At 40.7% G+C, this 20,457-nt stretch overlaps 1 protein-coding gene and 3 pseudogenes across 9 annotated transcripts; 1 reads left to right on the top strand and 3 right to left on the bottom strand.

Annotated features, from left to right (window-relative positions):
- Nucleotides 1-858: 858 nt before the first annotated feature.
- On the bottom strand, nt 859-4,860 carry LOC120823541 (phospholipid hydroperoxide glutathione peroxidase-like; annotated as a pseudogene). 2 transcript variants are annotated; one of them, XR_005712848.2, is made up of 7 exons: nt 4,497-4,860; nt 2,675-2,769; nt 2,364-2,508; nt 2,007-2,158; nt 1,638-1,662; nt 1,375-1,434; nt 859-1,197 (listed from the first exon to the last, which is right to left on the bottom strand). The product of XR_005712848.2 is annotated as a phospholipid hydroperoxide glutathione peroxidase-like, transcript variant X1 (transcript). The 2 variants fall into 2 exon arrangements; XR_005712849.2 differs by lacking the exon at nt 4,497-4,860 and adding an exon at nt 2,919-3,690.
- On the top strand, nt 4,336-19,691 carry LOC120823544 (DNA-directed RNA polymerases I, II, and III subunit RPABC1-like). 4 transcript variants are annotated; one of them, XR_013468675.1, is made up of 9 exons: nt 4,336-4,476; nt 9,987-10,102; nt 10,232-10,312; nt 10,398-10,456; nt 10,632-10,710; nt 10,921-10,992; nt 18,910-18,977; nt 19,253-19,324; nt 19,565-19,691. XR_013468675.1 is itself a non-coding variant. In XM_078108661.1 (7 exons), the coding sequence occupies exons 2-6, from the start codon at nt 10,019-10,021 to the stop codon at nt 10,984-10,986; spliced, it is 369 nt and encodes a 122-aa protein (XP_077964787.1). In that variant the 5' UTR covers nt 4,852-5,027; nt 9,987-10,018; the 3' UTR covers nt 10,987-10,992; nt 12,491-12,619. The 4 variants fall into 4 exon arrangements, 2 of the variants coding, with proteins under 2 accessions (XP_077964787.1, XP_077964788.1); XR_013468674.1 differs by lacking the exon at nt 4,336-4,476 and adding an exon at nt 4,852-5,027; XM_078108661.1 differs by lacking the exons at nt 4,336-4,476; nt 18,910-18,977; nt 19,253-19,324; nt 19,565-19,691 and adding exons at nt 4,852-5,027; nt 12,491-12,619.
- Nucleotides 5,933-13,101, bottom strand: LOC120823542 (phospholipid hydroperoxide glutathione peroxidase-like; annotated as a pseudogene). The gene is made up of 7 exons (XR_013468673.1): nt 12,976-13,101; nt 9,709-9,803; nt 9,483-9,628; nt 9,030-9,181; nt 8,911-8,935; nt 6,413-6,472; nt 5,933-6,284 (listed from the first exon to the last, which is right to left on the bottom strand). The product of XR_013468673.1 is annotated as a phospholipid hydroperoxide glutathione peroxidase-like (transcript).
- On the bottom strand, nt 15,119-20,014 carry LOC144383019 (phospholipid hydroperoxide glutathione peroxidase-like; annotated as a pseudogene). 2 transcript variants are annotated; one of them, XR_013468672.1, is made up of 7 exons: nt 19,900-20,014; nt 17,187-17,281; nt 16,872-17,016; nt 16,354-16,505; nt 16,235-16,259; nt 15,976-16,035; nt 15,119-15,468 (listed from the first exon to the last, which is right to left on the bottom strand). The product of XR_013468672.1 is annotated as a phospholipid hydroperoxide glutathione peroxidase-like, transcript variant X2 (transcript). The 2 variants fall into 2 exon arrangements; XR_013468671.1 differs by lacking the exon at nt 19,900-20,014 and adding an exon at nt 17,431-17,588.
- Nucleotides 20,015-20,457: the final 443 nt, after the last annotated feature.

The raw sequence follows: 20,457 nt of genomic DNA, 5'->3' as shown, positions 1-20,457 counted from the left end.
TTGACCTCTGCATACGGAAAACGCGTTATTGCATGAACATTTCAAACTCTTCTCACATTGGATGCAAATCCTTGACAAAAATGTGTCTATTTTGGCTCAAAAACACAAAGAATGTTACATCAATACTTTATTTGTTGACAGTACACCACTTTAAAAGACCAGAACTAATGCATAATTATAATTAATTCCTAATACTATAATATCTCTGTAACTATCTCTTGTAACTAAACTAACATGAGCTTTTTGGGGTTCACTCTACTCTAATTACTGTCCGTTATGACATTATTTACAGAAATCTGTAGTTTTCCTGGCTCAAATAAAACAGACCATTTCTTTGCTTGAATCTTTCAATGTTGTTTATAAGTAAAACGATTGTGACAATCGGACATAGCAAGATATTTTTACCATTTCACAAGGTTTAATTTAAATTATTCTCGTTGGCCTGAAAAGGTTTCACTAAGCCGTATTTCGTAGGCGCATGAAAAGAAGAGGAAAATACAATCTTTTGCCTTCTTGTATGGATAAAATTGCCTTATTACATGGTCTAAATGTAAAACTGTGCCTTTCGTCTTTGTATTGATTAGATGTGATAAGGGTCCAATCTCCAAAAGACATAACTGTGACATTGTTCATGTTTCTACCCACAAGAAGGAATCTCACTCTCTTCTCTGACACACTTGATTTTTTCAGTGTGACAGAAATGGATTTTCAGTCTTTTTTTCCCACAATTTTCATTTAACAGAATGAAAGATCTTTGAGCACAACTACTGCTCAGCACAAAACACATCTATTCTACAGGCAACTCCAGTATAATACCTTATTATATCATTTAAAAAGACAATGAAGGCACAAATAACATTCAAGCTAAATATAGTGCATTTTATTATGAAAACAATGCAGAATATTCTACTAAAAGGCTTCATTGTTTCATGGTTTTAGGGATCGTTTCTCTTTCTCTCCGGAGCAGTGAGTGAACGCACGCTTGGTAATCCTCCCAGGAGGTTTGCACGCCATTTTCATCAGGTCTCCTCTGCCCGCCACGCGGGTTTATGAGAAAACCGTCACTGGTTCTGGGGGGGAAGCAAACTGTGTCCATCAGTTCTCGGAGAGCCGGAGAAAGGAGCGAAACATCACCGGGTGAGGAGGGAGTCCTCAGTGGGGCGGTTACAAGTATTTGGGAAGATCTTTCTCCACCACCTGGAAGGAAAGCAAGGGCAGAACATTAGTCAGACCATGCAAATCATTTTGCTTGTTTTTTAGGTCATAACAGGAGATTACATAGGAGGCATAGGAAACATTTAAAACTAGTAAAGATACACAAGAGTGCTAGAGTCATGATAAATACACATGTAGTATCTGTGGCAAAGTACGTACACTTGGATCATCCAGGGGCCCGTATCTCTTCATCACCTGACCCTCTCTGTTGATCAAAAACTAAGGAGGAAGACGAAAAAGAGGAAACTCAAACACATGGAATTTATGAATGAAGAGATTATTTCTGTTTTTCTTTTAGAGTCAAACAAATGTTGGAAGCATTTAAGCATTTACAGGCTTCTTCCAGGAAGTATTATGTACTCATGATAGTAAACACAATTTAGTCATATAGATACAATAAATGACACACGAAGCTTATTTACCTTGGTGAAATTCCACTTGATACTACTGCAGGAAATAAAACAAATCACATGTTAAGATTCAAGATTCAAAGATTTTTATTGTCAATGACACATGCCCTGTGTATTGAAATTCTTGTGCTTGCCTTTTCTGGAAAGCCGACCAATTTTAAAATTAAAATAAAACTACAATATTTACATAAATGTACATGAAATAAAAATAAAAATGAGGTAACGGGAAAAGTGCAAAACTGAGCAGGTTGTAAAAGAAAAACTTAAAATAAATTAAATGTGTGCAATACAAATTAACAGTACGGTAACAGTAAAAAAGCATCGCTGTGTTAAAAGGCGTCACCACGGCTTAAATAAACACGTTGTAAGATCCACACGTACCTTCCCATGAAGCCTTTCCCGTTGGGCTGGTCCTTGAGCCACTTCCACAGAGGGTGAGCCGTGGGCCCGTTCACCTCGATCTTGCTGAACATGTCGAACCGAGCGTTGTAGGACTGTGCAAACTGCTTGATTTGAGTTTCATTGCCGGGCTCCTTCAAAATAAAACAAGTTAACAGATATAATCGAGCAGATCAGCACCATTAATGCTGGTTTATTATGTCTGAATAAGACAATGCTGATGAAACAACAACAACAACAAAATGTTTTGTGATTAAAATCTAGATAACACAACAATCTAATTGTATTTTGTAACAACACACAATGGCATGTTATTCCTTGATTGAATCACAAATTTACCTGGTTCCCGAACTGGTTGGAAGGGAAGGCGAGGATGTGTAGACCTCTCTCAGAGTACGTAGCGTGCATCGCCGTAAACTGAGAGTAGTTCACCGGGGTTTTACCTCATTTAGAGGCAACGTTGGTGATGATGACGACGTCCCCCCTGAAAATACAAAGACACACGTGTCCTGGTGGGCTAATGGAATGGAAGGCTGCAGCAAATTTAAGGGTTATATACATATTATTATTTAACACTGTTATCTTAATACACATATTTATGTTGTTTCATGACAATCAGGTCATATTTAGAAAAAAACAGATAGATTTACCTGTATTTTTCGAGGGAAACCAAGTTGCCATCAATATCTGTGGCTGAGAAGTTATAAATCGATGTGGCCGTCTGCCAGTCCTCTGTTGGAGCAGACTGTGAGGAAAGACAAGAAACTTGAGTGGTGGGAACTTTAATCCAACAAATCTCACACATAATAAATACTTCAAAATAAACATCCATTCAGTTGAACCCAATGGGACTCTGTTCCTCAGAGGCGACATCACAGCTCGTTTATTTCTTACCATCGCCTGCAGCAGGACAGAGAAAAGGACAGTGGACCCTAAGAGACGCATGTCTGTCCTTCAGTAAGGTCCTCAGAAAGAAGCAGGCGATCAGATCTGTACGAGTGTCAGACCACAAGACCCGACAGAGAAGGCAGACGAGTGTCCTCATGTACGAGGGGACGGATTGATCATTAACGCAATTGATCGGCCAATCGGCTCCCTAATGAACCCACGTGACACGCGCTGACGCACCGCGGTCCACAGTCCGCCGCGATGTCACGACCGCGTGGAGTTTATGCACCTCACGAAAGCAAAGAATGGCGATGTGGGGCGAAGGGCGACGGTGTGAAGAAATGTATAAACTCATGATATAAGGAGCTTAACGTCAGAAGGAAAAACAAAACGTCGCGTCATTCTGCCAAATAATCACAAACTGGAACAGCAGAATAATCGCTGAACCAATAAGAAAGAATAAACAACAGAGTGAACTGTTGGGCAACACGCTGATCGCGTTCTTATGCAATTATTACCCAATGGTCAATGTTTTGAACGTATGATAGAAATCTGATCTCGGGGACGAACAAATAATAATTAGATTAAATAAAATAAAAAACGAATCAATAATTTTTCATTCCACAGATTTGTATAATCCAAATCGTGTTAATGTCATGTTCAATCAGACCTGTAAACTGTGTTTGTTGTGCTCCGTTTGCTCTCTAGTTGTCTGTCACACTGTTATTGCAACTCGACAGGTATCACATGTGTACCTTATGGACTGTGTGAATAATGCCGATGAAAAATTGCAGTGCAGGTATTCCTGCAGAATAATATGTTATGTTAATAATATACGTCACTGATCTGAACAGATGCTTTGCCTTATGATTCAAAATTTACAAATAGGAAGTACAGAAATATATAAAGAAAGGGGACAAGATAAATATATAATACATGTTTTGGGCGTGAAAAACATTTATATTCGAGACACGCAAATCCATTTAAATCGAAATTAAGTACATTTACTTCAGCGCAGTGCGTATTTACAGCTTCAACACACTCCAGACGAGTGTGTGTATCGCTCCTTATGATCGCTTAAAGGGTTGCTGGTGAACTTAAATTAATTTCCATTGCTTATTTAATAAGATATTAGCTGTAACCAGCCTAGTGTTGTGAAACCTTTCATTCTCTGTACCTGCTGATGCTTTTCTCAGAACAGTAAGCCCATCAGCTGATATCAGCTGCCATGATGGGGGGCGGGGGGGGCTGCTGCTGCTGCAATATCCGGGTCTCCAAAGCCAGCTGATATAATGTGGGCCGACCCGTGCATTCCTCCAGCACGCTGCGTTAAGTAATATGCACATAAACACCACACTGCCTCAGTATAGTGGTTTAGAATCGTGCCCCCACCAAGACAGTTCCCAAACTGAATGAGGAACCGGGGAAGTAAAAACAAAGACACGAGGTGCATTACAGTGCCGAATAAGTCTTACTTTACCGAAATAGCATTCACCATCCATTGGTACTGCGGGTTTTACGCAAGCAAGAAAATTACAGAAGATTCACACATTCCAACCAGCGGGTACGTTGAGTTTACTTTACCGTTGTGGATAAACCAAAGTACAGTGCTATCGCCAGCAGCGCTGCACTGCTCGCCACAGCCCCAAATATCAAAACAGCACACAATGGCCTCATTGTTTCTCCCAAAAAAGCCGCATTTGATCCATTCAGGAGCTAAACCGAAGACGCCTGACTGCGCCCAGCCGTTTGTTGTGAAACCGCAGCGGACACGAGCGGGGCGAAACTGTCAAATAACAACGATTGAAGAAAATATAAATTATAATTATCACTTTTAGTACAAATGTGGTTATAATCGTAGTATGAATACTGCTATTATAATTTTTAAACATGTAATAATAATAATTGTTAATATTTGAAAAAATACTCGTCAAACTCCACCCACACGCTTGGTGTGACGTCATCAGATTGCGCCGATCAACTGAAACGTGCGTTGCTGATAAATTACAGTAAATAATCTTTAGACAAAAACTACACAAGTGAAACATTTAAGACAATATGGACGACGAAGAGGAAACCTACAGACTTTGGAAGATTCGTAAGACCATCATGCAGGTCCGTTATGTGTTTCTTTTTTGTGTCTAAAAAATGTGTCTATTTCGGCTCAAAAACACAAAGTGTTTCTTTAAGTGTAAAGAATGTTATATCAATACTTTATTTGTTGACAGTGCACCGCTTTAAAAGACCAGAACTAATTGCATAATTATAATTAATTCCCAATAGTATAATATCTCTATATCTATTATCTTGTAACTAAACTAACATGAGCTGTGTTTTTGGGTTTCACTCTGCTTTAATTACAGTCCGTTATAAATTTATTTACAGGAATCTGTAGTTTTCCTGGCTAAAATAAAACAGACAATTTTTTTTGCTTGAATCTTTCAATGTTGTTTATAAGTAAAACACATTTGTTGCTTGTAATATTTTATTACACAGCTATATCCGATTGTGATCAGAGATTTTTACCATTTCACAACGTTTAATTTAAATTATTCTCGGTGGCCTGAAAAGGTTTCAGTGAGCCGTATTTCATATGCGCATGAAAAGAAGAGGAAAATACAATCTTTTACCTCCACGTACGGATAAAATCGCCGTGCGAGTCTCAATCATAGTCTTGTTACATGGTCTAAATGTTTAATCTGCCTGTTTCGACTGGGTTTGGATCAAAACTGTGCCTTTCGTCTTTGTATTGATTAGATGTGATAAGGGTCCAATATCCAAAAGACATAACTGTGACATTGTTCATGTTTCTACCCACAAGAAGGAATCTCACTCTCTGACACACTTGATTTTTTCAGTGTGACAGAAATAGATTTTCAGTCTTTTTTCCCATGATTTTCATTTAACAGAATGAAAGATCTTTGAGCACAACTACTGCTCAGCACAAAACACATCTATTCTACAGGCAACTCCAGTATGATACCGTATTATTTAATTTAAAAAGACAATGAAGGCACAAATAACATTCAAGCTAAATATATTGCATTTTATTATGAAAACAATGCAGAATATTCTACTAAAAGGGTTCATTGTTTCATGGTTTTAGGGATCGTTTCTCTTTCTCTCCGGAGCAGTGAGTGAACGCACGCTTGGTAATCCTCCCAGAAGGTTTGCACGCCATTTTCATCAGGTCTCCTCTGCCCGCCACGCGGGTTTATGAGAAAACCGTCACTGGTTCTGGGGGGAAGCAAACTGTGTCCATCAGTTCTCGGAGAGCCGGAGAAAGGAGCGAAAGAGAGGGAAGATCACCGGGTGAGGAGGGAGTCCTCCGTGGGGCGGTTACAAGTATTTGGGAAGATCTTTCTCTACCACCTGGAAGGAAAGCAAGGGGAGAAGTTTACATTAGTCAGACCATGCAAATCATTTTGGAAGACGAAAGGTACACAAGAGTGCTACAGTCATGATAAATACACATAAAGTATCTGTGGCATAGTACGTACACTTGGATTATCCAGGGGGCCGTATCTCTTCATCACCTGACCCTCTCTGTTGATCAAAAACTAAGGAGGAAGACGAAAAAGAGGAAACTCAAACACATGGAATTTATGAATCAAGAGTTCATTTCTGTTTTTCTTTTAGAGTCAAACAACTGTTGGAAGCATTTAAGCATTTACAGGCTTCTTCCAGGAAGTATTATGTACTCATGATAGTAAACACAATTTAGTCATATACAGTTGTGGTCAAAAGTTGACATTCCCTTGGTAAGAACATAATGTCATGGCTCTCTTGAGTTTCCAGTTATTTCTACAAGTCAGTTTGGTTCTTTTATGACTTCATTATTGGTTAACAGAAAAAGGGACAAAATCTGCTAGGTCAAAATTATACATACAGCAACATGAATTAGCAATTTTGGTGACTTGAAAGTTGTGTCAATGAAATGAGCTTCATGGCCTCTTAACTTATTGTGAGTGATTATGAGTGACCGCATCTGGTGACTACAACTGGTGACTTATCTGAGGCTATTTAAATATGGCTTATTGGATACAGATGCTACAAAGGGAAAGTCAAAGGAGCTCAGCGTGGATCTGAAAAAGCGAATCATTGACTTGAACAAGTCAGGAAAGTCACTTGGAGCCATTTCAAAGCAGCTGCAGGTCCCAAGAGCAACAGTGCAAACAACTGTTTGTAAGTATAAAGTGCATGGCACTGTTTTGTCACTGCCACGATCAGGAAGAAAAAGCAAGCTATGACCTGCTGCTGAGAGAAAATTGGTCAGGATGGTGAAGAGTCAACCGAGAACCACCAAAAAGCAGATCTGCCAAGAATTAGAAGCTGCTGGAACACAGTTATCAGTGTTTTGCATCTCCATGGACTGAGAGGCTGCCGTGCAAGAAGGAAGCCCTTGCTCCAAAAGCGGCGCCTTAAAGCTTGACTGAAGTTTGCTGCTGATCACATGGACAAATAAGACCTTCTGGAGGAAAGTCCTGTGGTCAGACGAAACAAAAATCGAGCTGTTTGCCTTCAATGCCCAGCAATATGTTTGGAGGAGAAAAGGTGAGGCATTTAACCCCAAGAACACTGTCACAAATTCTCCATCTCATTAGTTTTTTCCCGCCTGAATTCTTGTCAATTAACTCTACTCATTGTCATTCCAGATCCTGTCATCAACAAGAAATCACCTCATTCTCTTCACCTGGTCCTCATGCCCTTCCCACCCTCCCAACCCATTCCCTCATTAGCCCCTCACTATATAGGTCCCCACACTTCCACTTGTCCTCTGCCAGATTGTCTTATGTGCATGCAAAGTTTTCCAGCGGTTTTCCGATTACCGATATCCCGTCCTGACCTAGCCTGCCTTCTCTTGAACACAAACTCTTCGCCTGCCCCCTTTTTTGGATTTGTTTGCCTGTCGGATTGCCATCCTGTTTCTGAACTCTGCCTGTCGCCGTTTACGGATTTCCTGCCTGCCCCTCTGGATTTGTTTGCCCATTGGACTGCTATCCCGGTTTTGACCCTGCCTGTATAAGTAAAGAACTTTTGATTGGAGTCCTTCCGTCCTGACTTAAATCCCATTGAGAACATGTGGACATTGCTGAAGAAACAAGTCCATGTCAGAAAGCCATCAAATTTAACTTCACTGCACCAATTCTGTCAAGAGTGGTCGAAGATTCAACGAGAAGCTTGCCAGAAGCTTGTGGATGGCTCCCAAAAGCGCCTAATTGACGTGAAAATGGCAGAGGGACATGTAACCAAATATTACCACTGCTGTATTTGTTTTTGACCCAGCAAATTTGATCACTTTTTCTGTTAACCAATAATGAAGTCATAAAAGAACCAAACTTCATGAATGTTCAGGCATGAAAATCCCTCACCTTTTGGCGAAATTCGCCGTTTTGAAACAAATGGGTGACCTACGTGATTGTGTAGATTCAATGAGGTTTTTTTGGGGGGGGTATTCATATTCAGTGAACTGCGAACAGGTGCGCGTGTCAGAAGGGAGCGCGAGATTCAGTAAATTGCGAACAGGGTGAGTGATGGTTTCAATATTTTCTGGTATATCTAAGTTACTCAGGAGCTTTGTTGACATGGACTTAGCTAACGTTAGCTACAGCTTGATGAATGGAGTCTTTTCACACAGCAGGAGAGAACGCGACGTTGGCCAGCTAGCTAAAGCTCCGGTGGAAAATGATTGGCTAACGCTACCGCTACATCCCTCCCCGTCAACGAATGACTCGAAGAAATCTCTGGGACAAAACCAGTTGAAAACCGCTGCCCTAGAGCGGTAATGTCCTTCTCACCTTTTTCCCCCTTGACCCGTTTTCATGCCTGATGTTTTTTGTGACAATGAAGTATCTGTTCCAATCACTCTCAGAGAAAAATCAGACTTGTAGAAATAACGGGAAACTCAAGAGAGCCAAGACATTATGTTCTTTACAAGTGTATGTAAACTTTTGACCACAACTGTAGATACAATAAATAACACATGAAGCTTCTTTACCTTGGTGAAATTCCACTTGATACTACTGCAGGAATGAAAACAAATCACATGTTAAAGCATCGCTGTGTTAAAAGGCGTCACCACAGCTTAAATAAACGCGTTGTAAGATCCACACGTACTTTCCCATGAAGCCTTTCCCGTTGGGCTGGTCCTTGAGCCACTTCCACAGAGGGTGAGCCGTGGGCCCGTTCACCTCGATCTTGCTGAACATGTCGAACCGAGCGTTGCAAGACTGTGCAAACTGCTTGATTTGAGTTTCATTGCCGGGCTCCTTCAAAATAAAACAAGTTGACAGATATAATCTGCACCATTAATGCTGGTTTAATATGTCTGAATAAGACGATGCTGAAACAACGGTTGGCTTAAATTAATACTGGGCAAGAAAAAAAAAGTTTAATAAGAGAATTAGATGTATAACATGAGCATCATTGAAACACTCAACGGCCCTTTTATTTTGGGGAGGAAGTCTTTCAAGTTACAACAATATGATCTCCCCTTTGCAAATAGTATAATAACAATGTTTTGTGATTAAAATCTAGATAAGTTGTTCCTTGATTGAATCACTCATTTACCCCGTTCCCGAACTGGTTGGAAGGGAAGGCGAGGATGTGTAGACCTCTCTCAAGAGTACGTAGCGTGCATCGCCGCAAACTGAGAGTACTTCACCGGGGCGTTACTTCATTTAGAGGCAGCATTGGTGATGATGACGACGTCCCCCCTGAAAATACAAAGACACACGTGGGCTAATGGAATAGAAGGCTTCAGCAAATTTAGGGGTTATATATAAAACAGATTTACTTGTATTTTTCGAGGGAAACCAAGTTGCCATCAATATCTGTGGCTGAGAAGTCATAAATCGATGTGGCCATCTGCCAGTCCTCTGTTGGAGCAGACTGTAAGGAAAGACAAAAAACTTGAGTGGTGGGAACTTTAATCCAACAAATCTCACACATAATAAATAATCGAAAATAAACATCCATTCAGTTGAACCCAATGGTATTGTACGCATGTCTGTCCTTCAGTAAGGTCCTCCGAAGGAAAACGAGACCACTGTATAATGTTTCTTCCCTCTTCAGAGGAGCCCAAGGTGGGAATCAAGACGATCAAGATGTACTGTCAGAGGATGCAGGAGGAGAACATCACACGAGCCATCATCGTTGTCCAGATGGGCACGACGCCGTCAGCCAAACAGGTAAACACCCTCATCCTCTATTAACGGTTCTCAATTGTCTCTCTCAATAATGCTGCGATCATCTTTTTGTATTTGTGCTTTCTTTCTCACTCTCTTGGTAACCATATTTAACTAAATGTCTCCTTGCAGTCTCTTGTTGACATGGCACCCAAATACATATTGGAACAGTTCCTCCAGCAGGAGCTGCTCATTAACATCACAGAGCACGAGGTAAACGACGCGCTGTTTTGAGATCTCGTCGACCCCGCTGATAGGATTGCATTTGTTGTTTTTGATCTGTTGTTTTGTCTTTCAGCTTGTTCCAGAACACATCGTTATGACGAAAGAGGAAGTGGTTGAACTTCTGGGCAAATAGTATCCTCACGCATACGGCACTATTTAGAGTAATTGAACAATGTTTAGAAATGCAGGAAGTGCACTCTCCATTTCCCCAAAGACCCCCATCAAGGTGTATTTAGTGTCTTAATGAGACCCGACTCTTCATGAAAATATGTATTTGTTATCATTCTTTAACATTTTTTTACTTCAGCAAATTAAAGGAAAGTCAGTTGCCGAGGATTCAGGCCGGTGACCCTGTGGCTCGATACTTTGGCTTGAAAAGAGGACAGGTAACTTTGAATTTGAATTTGATTGGTGGCCAAAACTAAAAACAATAAACAAGACACGGTTTGTTTGAACATACACGGTAGGGATTTGCATGTAATATGTGATAAGAGGAATTTAAATGAACTGCTTACCAAATACAAATACGGGAAGCATGCAACTGGTGATCCAGGTCATTACAGTCTAAAATTAGATTTCTTTCGAAACCTTTCCAGGTGGTGAAGATCATCAGACCCAGTGAAACAGCGGGGAGGTACATCACATACAGACTGGTGCAGTGACAGACGGTGAGTGAGTCACGCACTGATAATAAAAAGTTCTTTTCATGGGCTTAGTTGGGGGTTCGCTGTCTTGTCTTGATTTAAGAGTTAGGTAAGGGGGGAAGCAGGATGTGCCAAGCAGGCAGACACGAGTCTTGACAAGATGGGGAGTCGGTTTCTGTCCTGGCTGAGGAATGCAAGGTCTGCGGGTCAGCTAGCAGATTTACCAGCCAAAAGGGGTTTAGAGACACACCAACACTATTCAACATACACACTCTGTTCGCTGATGTTTACGTTAAGTCAGGAGTCTGGACATTGGATGTGACCGGATCTTTAGATGCGGGAGGTGGAAGGTCCTCCTCTACGCCAGTTTAGGGCCAATAGAAATCTTTCCTTCTCTGTCTTTCAAGGGTTATAAAACATGATGTTCTTGCTGATGTTAGTTGTTCTTCCGGCCTGTGTGCTGCCTGAACTGCTCCTGCCTTTGCAAACGCAGCGCTGATACTTGACCTGTGATCTGACAAATAAATTTCCCAGAACGAGAGAAGTCGTTCGGCTGAATTTTTGATAACCCCGACCAGGCTCCAATTCTTGAACACGTATTTTTACAGCACAAAAAGGTTTACCGGTCACACTGCTAAAATCCCATCAGTGTTTGGTTCTCCTCGCCGTTCCTACATGTCCCAGGATGCATTGCACACAAGCTGTTCGGTTGGCCCTCAATCCAGCAGCAGCGTACTTTCTTGGAAAAAATATAGGAAATTGACCATCAAGTGATCAGACATCCACACAAGGTGCAAAATATCCATCCGTGTGGTTACGTGGGGTTTCACCAGTTCCACCCAAAGACACTCAAATGTGTGATGCTTTTCATTGCACAACACAGAATCAGCGCTTTTAAGAGTTTTTAACAACGTCTTTTTAGCTACTGACGCTGGTCACTGTGTAATCCTTGTGGTCTTGGACTTAACTGCTGCATTTGATACAGTGGACCATGACATACTGATTGATCATTTGGACCAGTGGGTGGGCATCGGGCTCGGCGCTGGAATGGTTCAGGTCCTACCTGTCGCATCGGACATTCTGTATCAGCCTTGGTGACTGTCTCCTCCACTGCTCCTCTCCCATGTGGGGTCCCACAGGGTTCAGTGCTGGGTCCTCTTTTATTTTCTTTGTACCTTCTCCCACTTGGTTCCATTCTTAGGAAGCACGGCATTCTATTCCATTGTTCTGCCGATGACAGCCAGATATATGTACCCCTCAAAAAGGCTGATTCATACTCCCTTAAACCACTGTTAAACTGTTTAGAGGATGTCAAAACCTGGATGGCTCTAAACGTTTTAAATTTTAATGAAAAAAAGACTGAAGTGATGGTCTTTGGTGGCACCTCTGTGACCCCCTCAGTCAACATGGGTTCCTTGGCGCAGTATGCCAGTGATCGGACATCCACATAAGGTGGGGTTTCACCAGCTCCACCCAATGTGTGATGCTTTTCATAAAACATGTTTTGTATGTTTTTTTCCAGATTATTTCCTTATTGAGCAACATTGGAGGACCAGTGAAAATTACGACGTGACATATTCTTTCTGCTTTTGAGTTCTTTAAATTGTGGTTTCTATTTGTAATGATTTTGTAAAATAAACTATTCAAAATATAGATTTTTCTTTCTAATGTGGAAGTTAAAGGTCTGAACGGTGCATTGAGTGAAGCTTCTGCGCTTGTAGAATGATGGTGGCAACTTTAAATGACTCCATATGCAAAATATACACCGTCCGTTCTACGGCAACAATTCTATTAAAATTCTGATTTTTCTTTCTAATGTGGAAGTTAAAGGTCTGAACGGTGCGTTGAGTGAAGCTTCTGCGCGTGTAGAACAATGGTGGCAACTCTGAATGACTCCATATGCAAAATATACACTGTCCGTTCTACGGTAACAATTACAGGTGATCATACACTAAACTTTAACTGATCCCCATAAACACAACTACCTATAATGGTTTCAGAACCTACCTTCCGCTTTCTTTTAAAGGCCATGTCGTCTCCGCTGCCGACAGGAGCTTTGACTGCTTGTTGAGCTTCAGATCTTCACTAAAACCCTCCCAGGGAAGTGAGCACGTCTCTTTTCAGGGGCAGCAACTAATTTGATTATTTAGGTTCCTGCTCACCTTTGCTTCCTCGTATTGAATGTAAAAAAAAAATGGAACAACTTTAAAATACTTTTAAAAATGATATACCAAATATCCAGAACGAGGCAATACAGGCAACATTTATTAGACAATTGTAGCGTTAGACATTCCTGCAGCAGTCTATCGTTAGTACAGTCGCCAACGTGGTCAGTTAACACGTCCTAGTATTATTATTCACGGGAGAAAAAGGACGGACCGCCATCATCTCTTTGGTCTGAGAGCTCGCACTGACCGGATTTATTCAGCGCATATTTACATCAACATTTACACAACATTAGATGAAACATTTATATTATTTAACAACTTTGTGTTACTTCCAAACATCCTTGGAAAGGTTATTGCATAAATTTACAGGAATTTCTCTCTAAATGTTTGAAAAAGGGTTAGGGTTTGACCATGTCCTGGATGTAAGCTGGACACGATCCATTCACAGCATGGTACGTAATGTTTTGAACTGGATGCGGGCAGCCACCAGCCATGCGAGCGAATGACAGCGCCGAGAGAGTTGGTATAGAGCGAGAAGCAGGACCCAGGACGGAACCCTGAGGTACTCCAGTAGTAAGAGGACAAGGTTCCGACACAGATCCTCGCCAGGTTACCCGGTAGGTGCAGCTGTCGAGGTAGGAGGAGAGAAGGGAGAGAGCAGAGCCTGAGACACCAAGTTCCTGAAGGGAGGAAATAAGGATCTGGTGGTTGACTGTGTCGAATGCAGCAGAGGGGTCCAGAAGGATGAGGACAGAGGAGAGAGAGGCGGCTCTAGCAGTGTGGAGTTGCTGTGAGACAGCAGGGAGAGCAGTCTCTGTGGAATGGCCTGTCTTGAAGCCTGACTGGTGGGGGGTCCAGGAGGTTGTTATGGTGGAGATAGGAGGAAAGTTGGTTAAAGATCGCACGTTCAAGAGTTTTGGACAAAAAGGGAAGAAGAGAGACCGGTCTGTAGTTGTTTTCTTCAGAAGGGTTGAGGGTGGGTTTCTTCAGAGAATTGGGAAAACAGCCAGATAACAGAAGTATGTTGATGAGACAGGTGAGGAACGGAAGAAGGTCAGGAGCGATAGATTCTAGAAGATGTGATGGAATGGGGTCAAGAGGGCACGTGGTCGGACGGGCAGAGGTTACTAGGGTAAGAATTTGGTTAGGAGACAGGGGGGTGAAAGAGGAAAGTGAGGGCGATAGAGGTGAAGTCAGTGGGACGCAAGAAGTAGGAGGGGATTTGCCAGTAGTGCACCGCTTTAAAAGACCAGAACTAATTGCATAACTGTAATTAATTCCCAATGCTATAATATCTCTATATCTATTATCTTGTAACTAAACTAACATGGGCTGTGTTTATGGGGTTCACTCTACTCTATTTACAGTCCATTATAAAATTATTTACAGGAATCTGTAGTTTTCCTGGCTCAAATAAAACTGAGACGATTTCTTTGCTTGAATCTTTCAATGTTGTTTATAAGTAAAACACATTTGTTGCTTGTAATCTTTTATTACAAAGCTATGTCCAATTGTGAAAGATATCTTTACCATTTCACAACATTTAGTTTAAATTATTCTCAGTGGCCTGAAAAGGTTTCACTAAGCCGTATTTCGCAGGTGCATGAAAAGAAGAGGAAAATACAATCTTTTGCCTCCTTGTACGGATAAAATTGCCTTATTACATGGTCTAAATGTAAAACTGTGCCTTTCATCTATGTATTGAGTAGATGTGATAAGGGTTCAATATCCAAAAGACATAACTGTGACATTGTTCATGTTTCTACCCACAAGAAGGAATCTCACTCTCTTCTCTGATACACTTGAATTTTTTTAGTGTTACAGAAATGGATTTTCAGTCTTTTTCCCACAATTTTCCTTTAACAGAATGAAAGATCTTTGAGCACAACTACTGCTCAGCACAAAACTCATCTATTCTACAGGCAACTCCAGTATAATACCGTATTATATCATTTAAAAAGACAATAAAGGCACAAATAGTATTCAAGCTAAATATAGTGCATTTTATTATGAAAACAATGCCGCAAAATATTCTACTAAAAGGGTTCATTGTTTCATGGTTTTATGGATCGTTTCTCTTTCTCTCCGGAGCAGTGAGTGAACGCACGCTTGGTAATCCTCCCAGAAGGTTTGCACGCCATTTTCATCAGGTCTCCTCTGCCCGCCACGCGGGTTTATGAGAAAACCGTCACTGGTTCTGGGGGGAAGCAAACTGTGTCCATCAGTTCTCGGAGAGCCGGAGAAAGGAGCAAAAGGGAGGGAAGATCACCGGGTGAGGAGGGAGTCCTCCGTGGGGCGGTTACAAGTATTTGGGAAGATCTTTCTCCACCACCTGGAAGGAAAGCAAGGGGAGAAGTTTACATTATGTCACTGTGTGGTTTATTTCCTGTCTTATTTTGTAGTTTCTGCTTCTTGTCTCCCTGGGTAACTTCACTTCCTGCCTTGTCCTGTCATCCCCTGTGATTGTCTGATTGTTTCCACCTGTGTCCAATCACCTGCACCGCCCTTGTGTATTTAAGCAGTGTGTGTCTCTTGTCACTTGTCGCGTCATTGTTGATTGTTGGATGTTCCATGTTCCTGTCTGCGTTCTTGCTCCTTAGCCTTTTTGCGGGGGGTTTTGGAATCTTTGACGATTAAAGTGTCTCTTGTTTTCTCAAAGTCTGCATTAGAGTTTTGCCTTCCCCGCACCCTGACACATTAGTCAGACCATGCAAATCATTTTGAATGTTTTTTAGGTTATAACAGGAGTCTCATAGGAAAAATTTAAAACCAGTAAAGGTACACAAGAGTGCTACAATCATGATAAATACACATGTAGTATCTGTGGCAAAGTACATACATTTGGATCAGCCAGGGGCCCGTATCTCTTCATCACCCGACCCTCTCTGTTGATCAAAAACTAAAGAGGAAGACGAAAATGAGGAAGCTCATACACATGGAATTCATGAATTAAGAGTTCATTTCTGTTTTTCATTGTCAAACAAATGATGGAAGCATTTAAGCATTTACAGGCTTCTTCCAGTAAGTATTATGCACTCATGATAGTAAACACAATTTAGTCATATAGATACAATAAATTACACATGACGCTTATTTACCTTGGTGAAATTCCACTTGATACTACTGCAGGAATGAAAATGAATCACATGTTAAAGCATCGCTGTGTTAAAAGGCGTCACCACGGCTTAAATAAACGCGTTGTGAGATCCACACGTACTTTCCCATGAAGCCTTTCCCGTTGGGCTGGTCCTTGAGCCACTTCCACAGAGGGTGAGCCGTGGGCCCGTTCACCTCGATCTTGCTGAACATGTCGAACCGAGCGTTGTAGGACTGTGCAAACTGCTTGATTTGAGTTTCATTGCCGGGCTCCTTCAAAATAAAACAAGTTGACAGATATAATCAAGCAGATCAGCACCATTAATGCTGGTTTATTATGTCTGAATAAGACAATGCTGAAACAACGTTTGGCTTAAATTAATACTGGGCAAGAAAAAATAATAAATAATAATAATAAGAGAATTTGATGTATAACATAAGCATCATTGAAACACTCAATGGCCCGTTTATTTTGGGAAGGAAGTCTTCCTTTAAGTTCAACAATATGAGCTTCCCTTCTTTGCAAATAGTATGATAACAAAATGTTTTGTGATAAAAATCTAGATAACAACATAATCTAATTGTATTTTGTAGCAACACACAATGGCATGTTAATCCTTGATTTAATCACTCATTTACCTCGTTCCCGAACTGGTTGGAAGGGAAGGCGAGGATGTGTAGACCTCTCTCAGAGTACGTAGCGTGCATCGCCGCGAACTGAGAGTAGTTCACCGGGGTTTTAGCTCATTTAGAGGCAGCATTGGTGATGATGACGACGTCCCCCCTGAAAATACAAAGACACACGCGTCCCGGTGGGCTAATGGAATGGAAGGCTGCAGCAAATTTAGGGGTTATATATATATATCTCATTATTATATAACAACTGTTAATATACGTATTTATGTTGTTTCATGCCAATGATGTCACTTTTTTTTTTTAAACAGATAGATTTACTTGTATTTTTCGAGGGAAACCAAGTTGCCATCAATATCTGTGGCTGAGAAGTCATAAATCGATGTGGCCGTCTGCCAGTCCTCTGTTGGAGCAGACTGTAAGGAAAGACAAGAAACTTGAGTGGTGGGAACTTTAATCCAACAAATCTCACACATAATAAATACTTGAAAGTAAAGATCCATTCAGTTGAACCCAATGGGACTCTGTTCCTCAGAGGCGACATCACAGTTCGTTTATTTCCTACCATCGCCTGCAGCAGGACAGAGAAAAGGACAGTGGACCCTAAGAGACGCATGTCTGTCCTTCAGTAAGGTCCTCGGAAGGAAGCAGGCGATCAGATCTGTACGAGTGTCAGACCACAAGACCCGACAGAGAAGGCAGACGAGTGTCCTCATGTACGAGTAGACCGATTGATCATTATCGGCTTCGAGTCTCCAATCGGCTCCCTAATGAACCCACGTGAGACGCGCTGACGCACCGCGGTCCACAGTTATTATTTTTACACATGTAATAATAATAATTGTTCATATTTGAAAAAATACTCGTCAAACTCCACCCACACGCTTGGTGTGACGTCATCAGATTGCCCTAAAATCCTGCGCAGTGTAGTTTTGCTACATTTAGCATGATCATGTGAACAAAAAAGCATGACGATATTCATATGTCACTTTTTCAAACATTTAGAGAGACATTCATGTAAATTCATGCAATAACTTTTCCAAGGATAATGTTTGGCAGTAAGACAAAGTTGTTAAATAATCTAAATGTTGTATTTTATATCTAAATGTAAATCTAAATGTTAAATGTAAATGTAAATGTTAAATGTAGATTTAAATTTTCACTCTACATATGAAACTTGATGACTGAACACTATACTATATAACGTACTATATTTACGATAGCCAGCTTGTCTTGCCGCGGCGTGAACATTTAACATTTAGATTTAGATTTAACATTTAGATTTACATTTAGATATAACATTTAGATTTAGATGTAACATTTACATTTAACATTTAGATTTAGATTTAACATTTAGATTTAGATTTAACATTTAGATTTACATTTAACATTTAGATAAAACATTTAACAATTAGATGTAAATTTTAGATTTACATTTAACATTTACATTAGCATGTAACATTTATATTATTTAACAACTTTGTGTGGGTTGTCGTGGCGCAGGGGGTACAGCGGGTGCACTCGGAACCACAAGGTTGGTGGTTCAAGTCCCGGCTGCCCCATGTCTCAAGTTGCGTCGAAAGCGACGCAAGCCTCCCGCAGCGCACAAGGTTGATTGTTCTGCTAACTACATCCTTTACGGAGTCTCACATTTCTGTTTTCATAGCACAAAACCGCCATTATTAAAACGAAGAATGTTTACGAGAGAATGAATCAGATTGAAGAGCTTTTGTCAGAAGAAATGTGTAAATATGACCGCTTCTACAAGCTGTCATCGGCGGACCATGAGGACGCGCGGGTGGTTTCTGATTCATGGAGGGAGATCTCCGCAAACCATAGAATTGAACCATGAATTGAAACGAGTCCGTTGACTCAAGTGTGTCCTCTCCGGAGTACTTTCTATTTGTAACAATGTACAAAGTAGCAGTTGATTTCCCCAAAGACCCCCATCAAGGTGTATTTAGTGTCTTTATGAGAACCGACTCTTAATGAAAATATGTATTTGTTATCCTCCTTTAACATTTTTTACTTCGGCAAATTGAAGGAAAGTCAGCTGCCGAGAATTCAGGCGGTGACCCTGTGGCTCGATACTTTGGCTTGAAAAGAGGACAGGTAACTCATTAAAAAACGCTCAATTTAAGATGTTTTTCTTCCAATATGTTTCCAAATCCAAGTACATTTTACAATCCTGGATTTGATTGGTGGCCAAAGCTAAAAACAATAAACAAGACACGGTTTGTTTGAACATACCCAGAAGGGATTTGCATGTAATATGTGATAACGGGGATTTAAATGAACTGCAAACCAAATATAAATACGGGAGGCATGGAAATGGTGATCCCGGTCATTACAGTCTAAAATTAGATTTCTTTCGAAAACCTTTGCAGGTGGTGAAGATCATCAGACCCAGTGAAACAGCGGGGAGGTACATCACATACAGACTGGTGCAGTGACAGACGGTGAGTGAGTTACGCACAAAAAGGTTTACCGGTCACACTGCTAAAATCCCATCAGTGTTTGGTTCTCCTCGCCGTTCCTACATGTCCCAGGATGCATTGCACGCAAGCTGTTAGGTTGGCCCTCAATCCAGCAGCAGCGTACTTTCTTGGAAAAAATATAGGAAATTGACCATCAAGGCATCGGACATCCTCGGATGTGTGATGCTTTTCATAAAACATGTTTTGTATGTTTCTTTCCAGATTATTTCCTTATTGAGCAACATTGGAGGACCAGGAAAATTACGACATGACATCTTCTTTCTGCTTTTGAGTTCTTTAAATTGTGGTTATTTGTAATGATTTTGTAAAATAAACTATTCAAAATATTGATTTATTTCTTTCTAATGTGAAAGTTAAAGGTCTGAACGGTGCGTTGAGTGAAGCTTCTGCGCGTGTAGAACGATGGTGGCAACTCTGAATGACTCCATATGCAAAATATACACCGTCCGTTCTACGGTAACAATTACAGGTGATCATACACTAAACTTTAACTGATCCCCATAAACACATTTACCTATAATGCTTTCAGAACCTACCTTCCGCTTTCTTTTAAAGGCCATGTTGTCTCCGCTGCAGACGGGAGCTTTGACTGCTTGTTGAGCTTCAGATCCCCACTAAAACCCTCCCAGGGAAGTGAGCACGTCTCTTTTCAGTGGCAGCAACTAATTTGATTATTTAGGTTCCTGCTCACCTTTGCTTCCTCGTATTAAATGTAAAAAAACAAAGTGTAACAACTTTAAAATACTTTTTTTAATTATACCAAATATCCAGAATGAGGCAATACAGGCAACATTCAAAAGACAATACTAAATTTATTTTAAAACATTAAGTGCTGAAATAAAACCAGAAGCCCTTTGATTTGCTTCTGAACGGCACATTAAGATGTGACTTACTGACCACTTTTCCTTAAGCTCGCAAGAGCAACGAATAAAACATTTTAAAAACGCATTTTTGCAGCAGTAGGTATTAATCATTTAAGTTAAAACCTCTTGAAAGAAGTAATTGCATCAAACAGCAGGAAGCTTGCCAGGATTAATGAACACAGCTGAAATCTGCATTCAACATATTACATCAGCTGGATTTTAATGATTAAA

This window comes from Gasterosteus aculeatus, chromosome 8, assembly GCF_964276395.1.
Source record: "Gasterosteus aculeatus chromosome 8, fGasAcu3.hap1.1, whole genome shotgun sequence".
In the NCBI taxonomy this organism is placed as follows: Eukaryota; Metazoa; Chordata; class Actinopteri; order Perciformes; family Gasterosteidae; genus Gasterosteus; species Gasterosteus aculeatus.
This window is presented reverse-complemented; position numbering and strand designations above follow the sequence as displayed.

Bases quoted from the DNA above. Each gene is read 5' to 3' on its own strand.
- LOC120823544 (XM_078108661.1), top strand. From the start codon at position 10,019: ATGTACTGTCAGAGGATGCAGGAGGAGAACATCACACGAGCCATCATC. The intron at 10,313-10,397 runs GTAAACGACGCG...TTTGTCTTTCAG, and splicing joins TTAACATCACAGAGCACGAG to CTTGTTCCAGAACACATCGT. The intron at 10,711-10,920 runs GTAACTTTGAAT...AAACCTTTCCAG, and splicing joins TTGGCTTGAAAAGAGGACAG to GTGGTGAAGATCATCAGACC.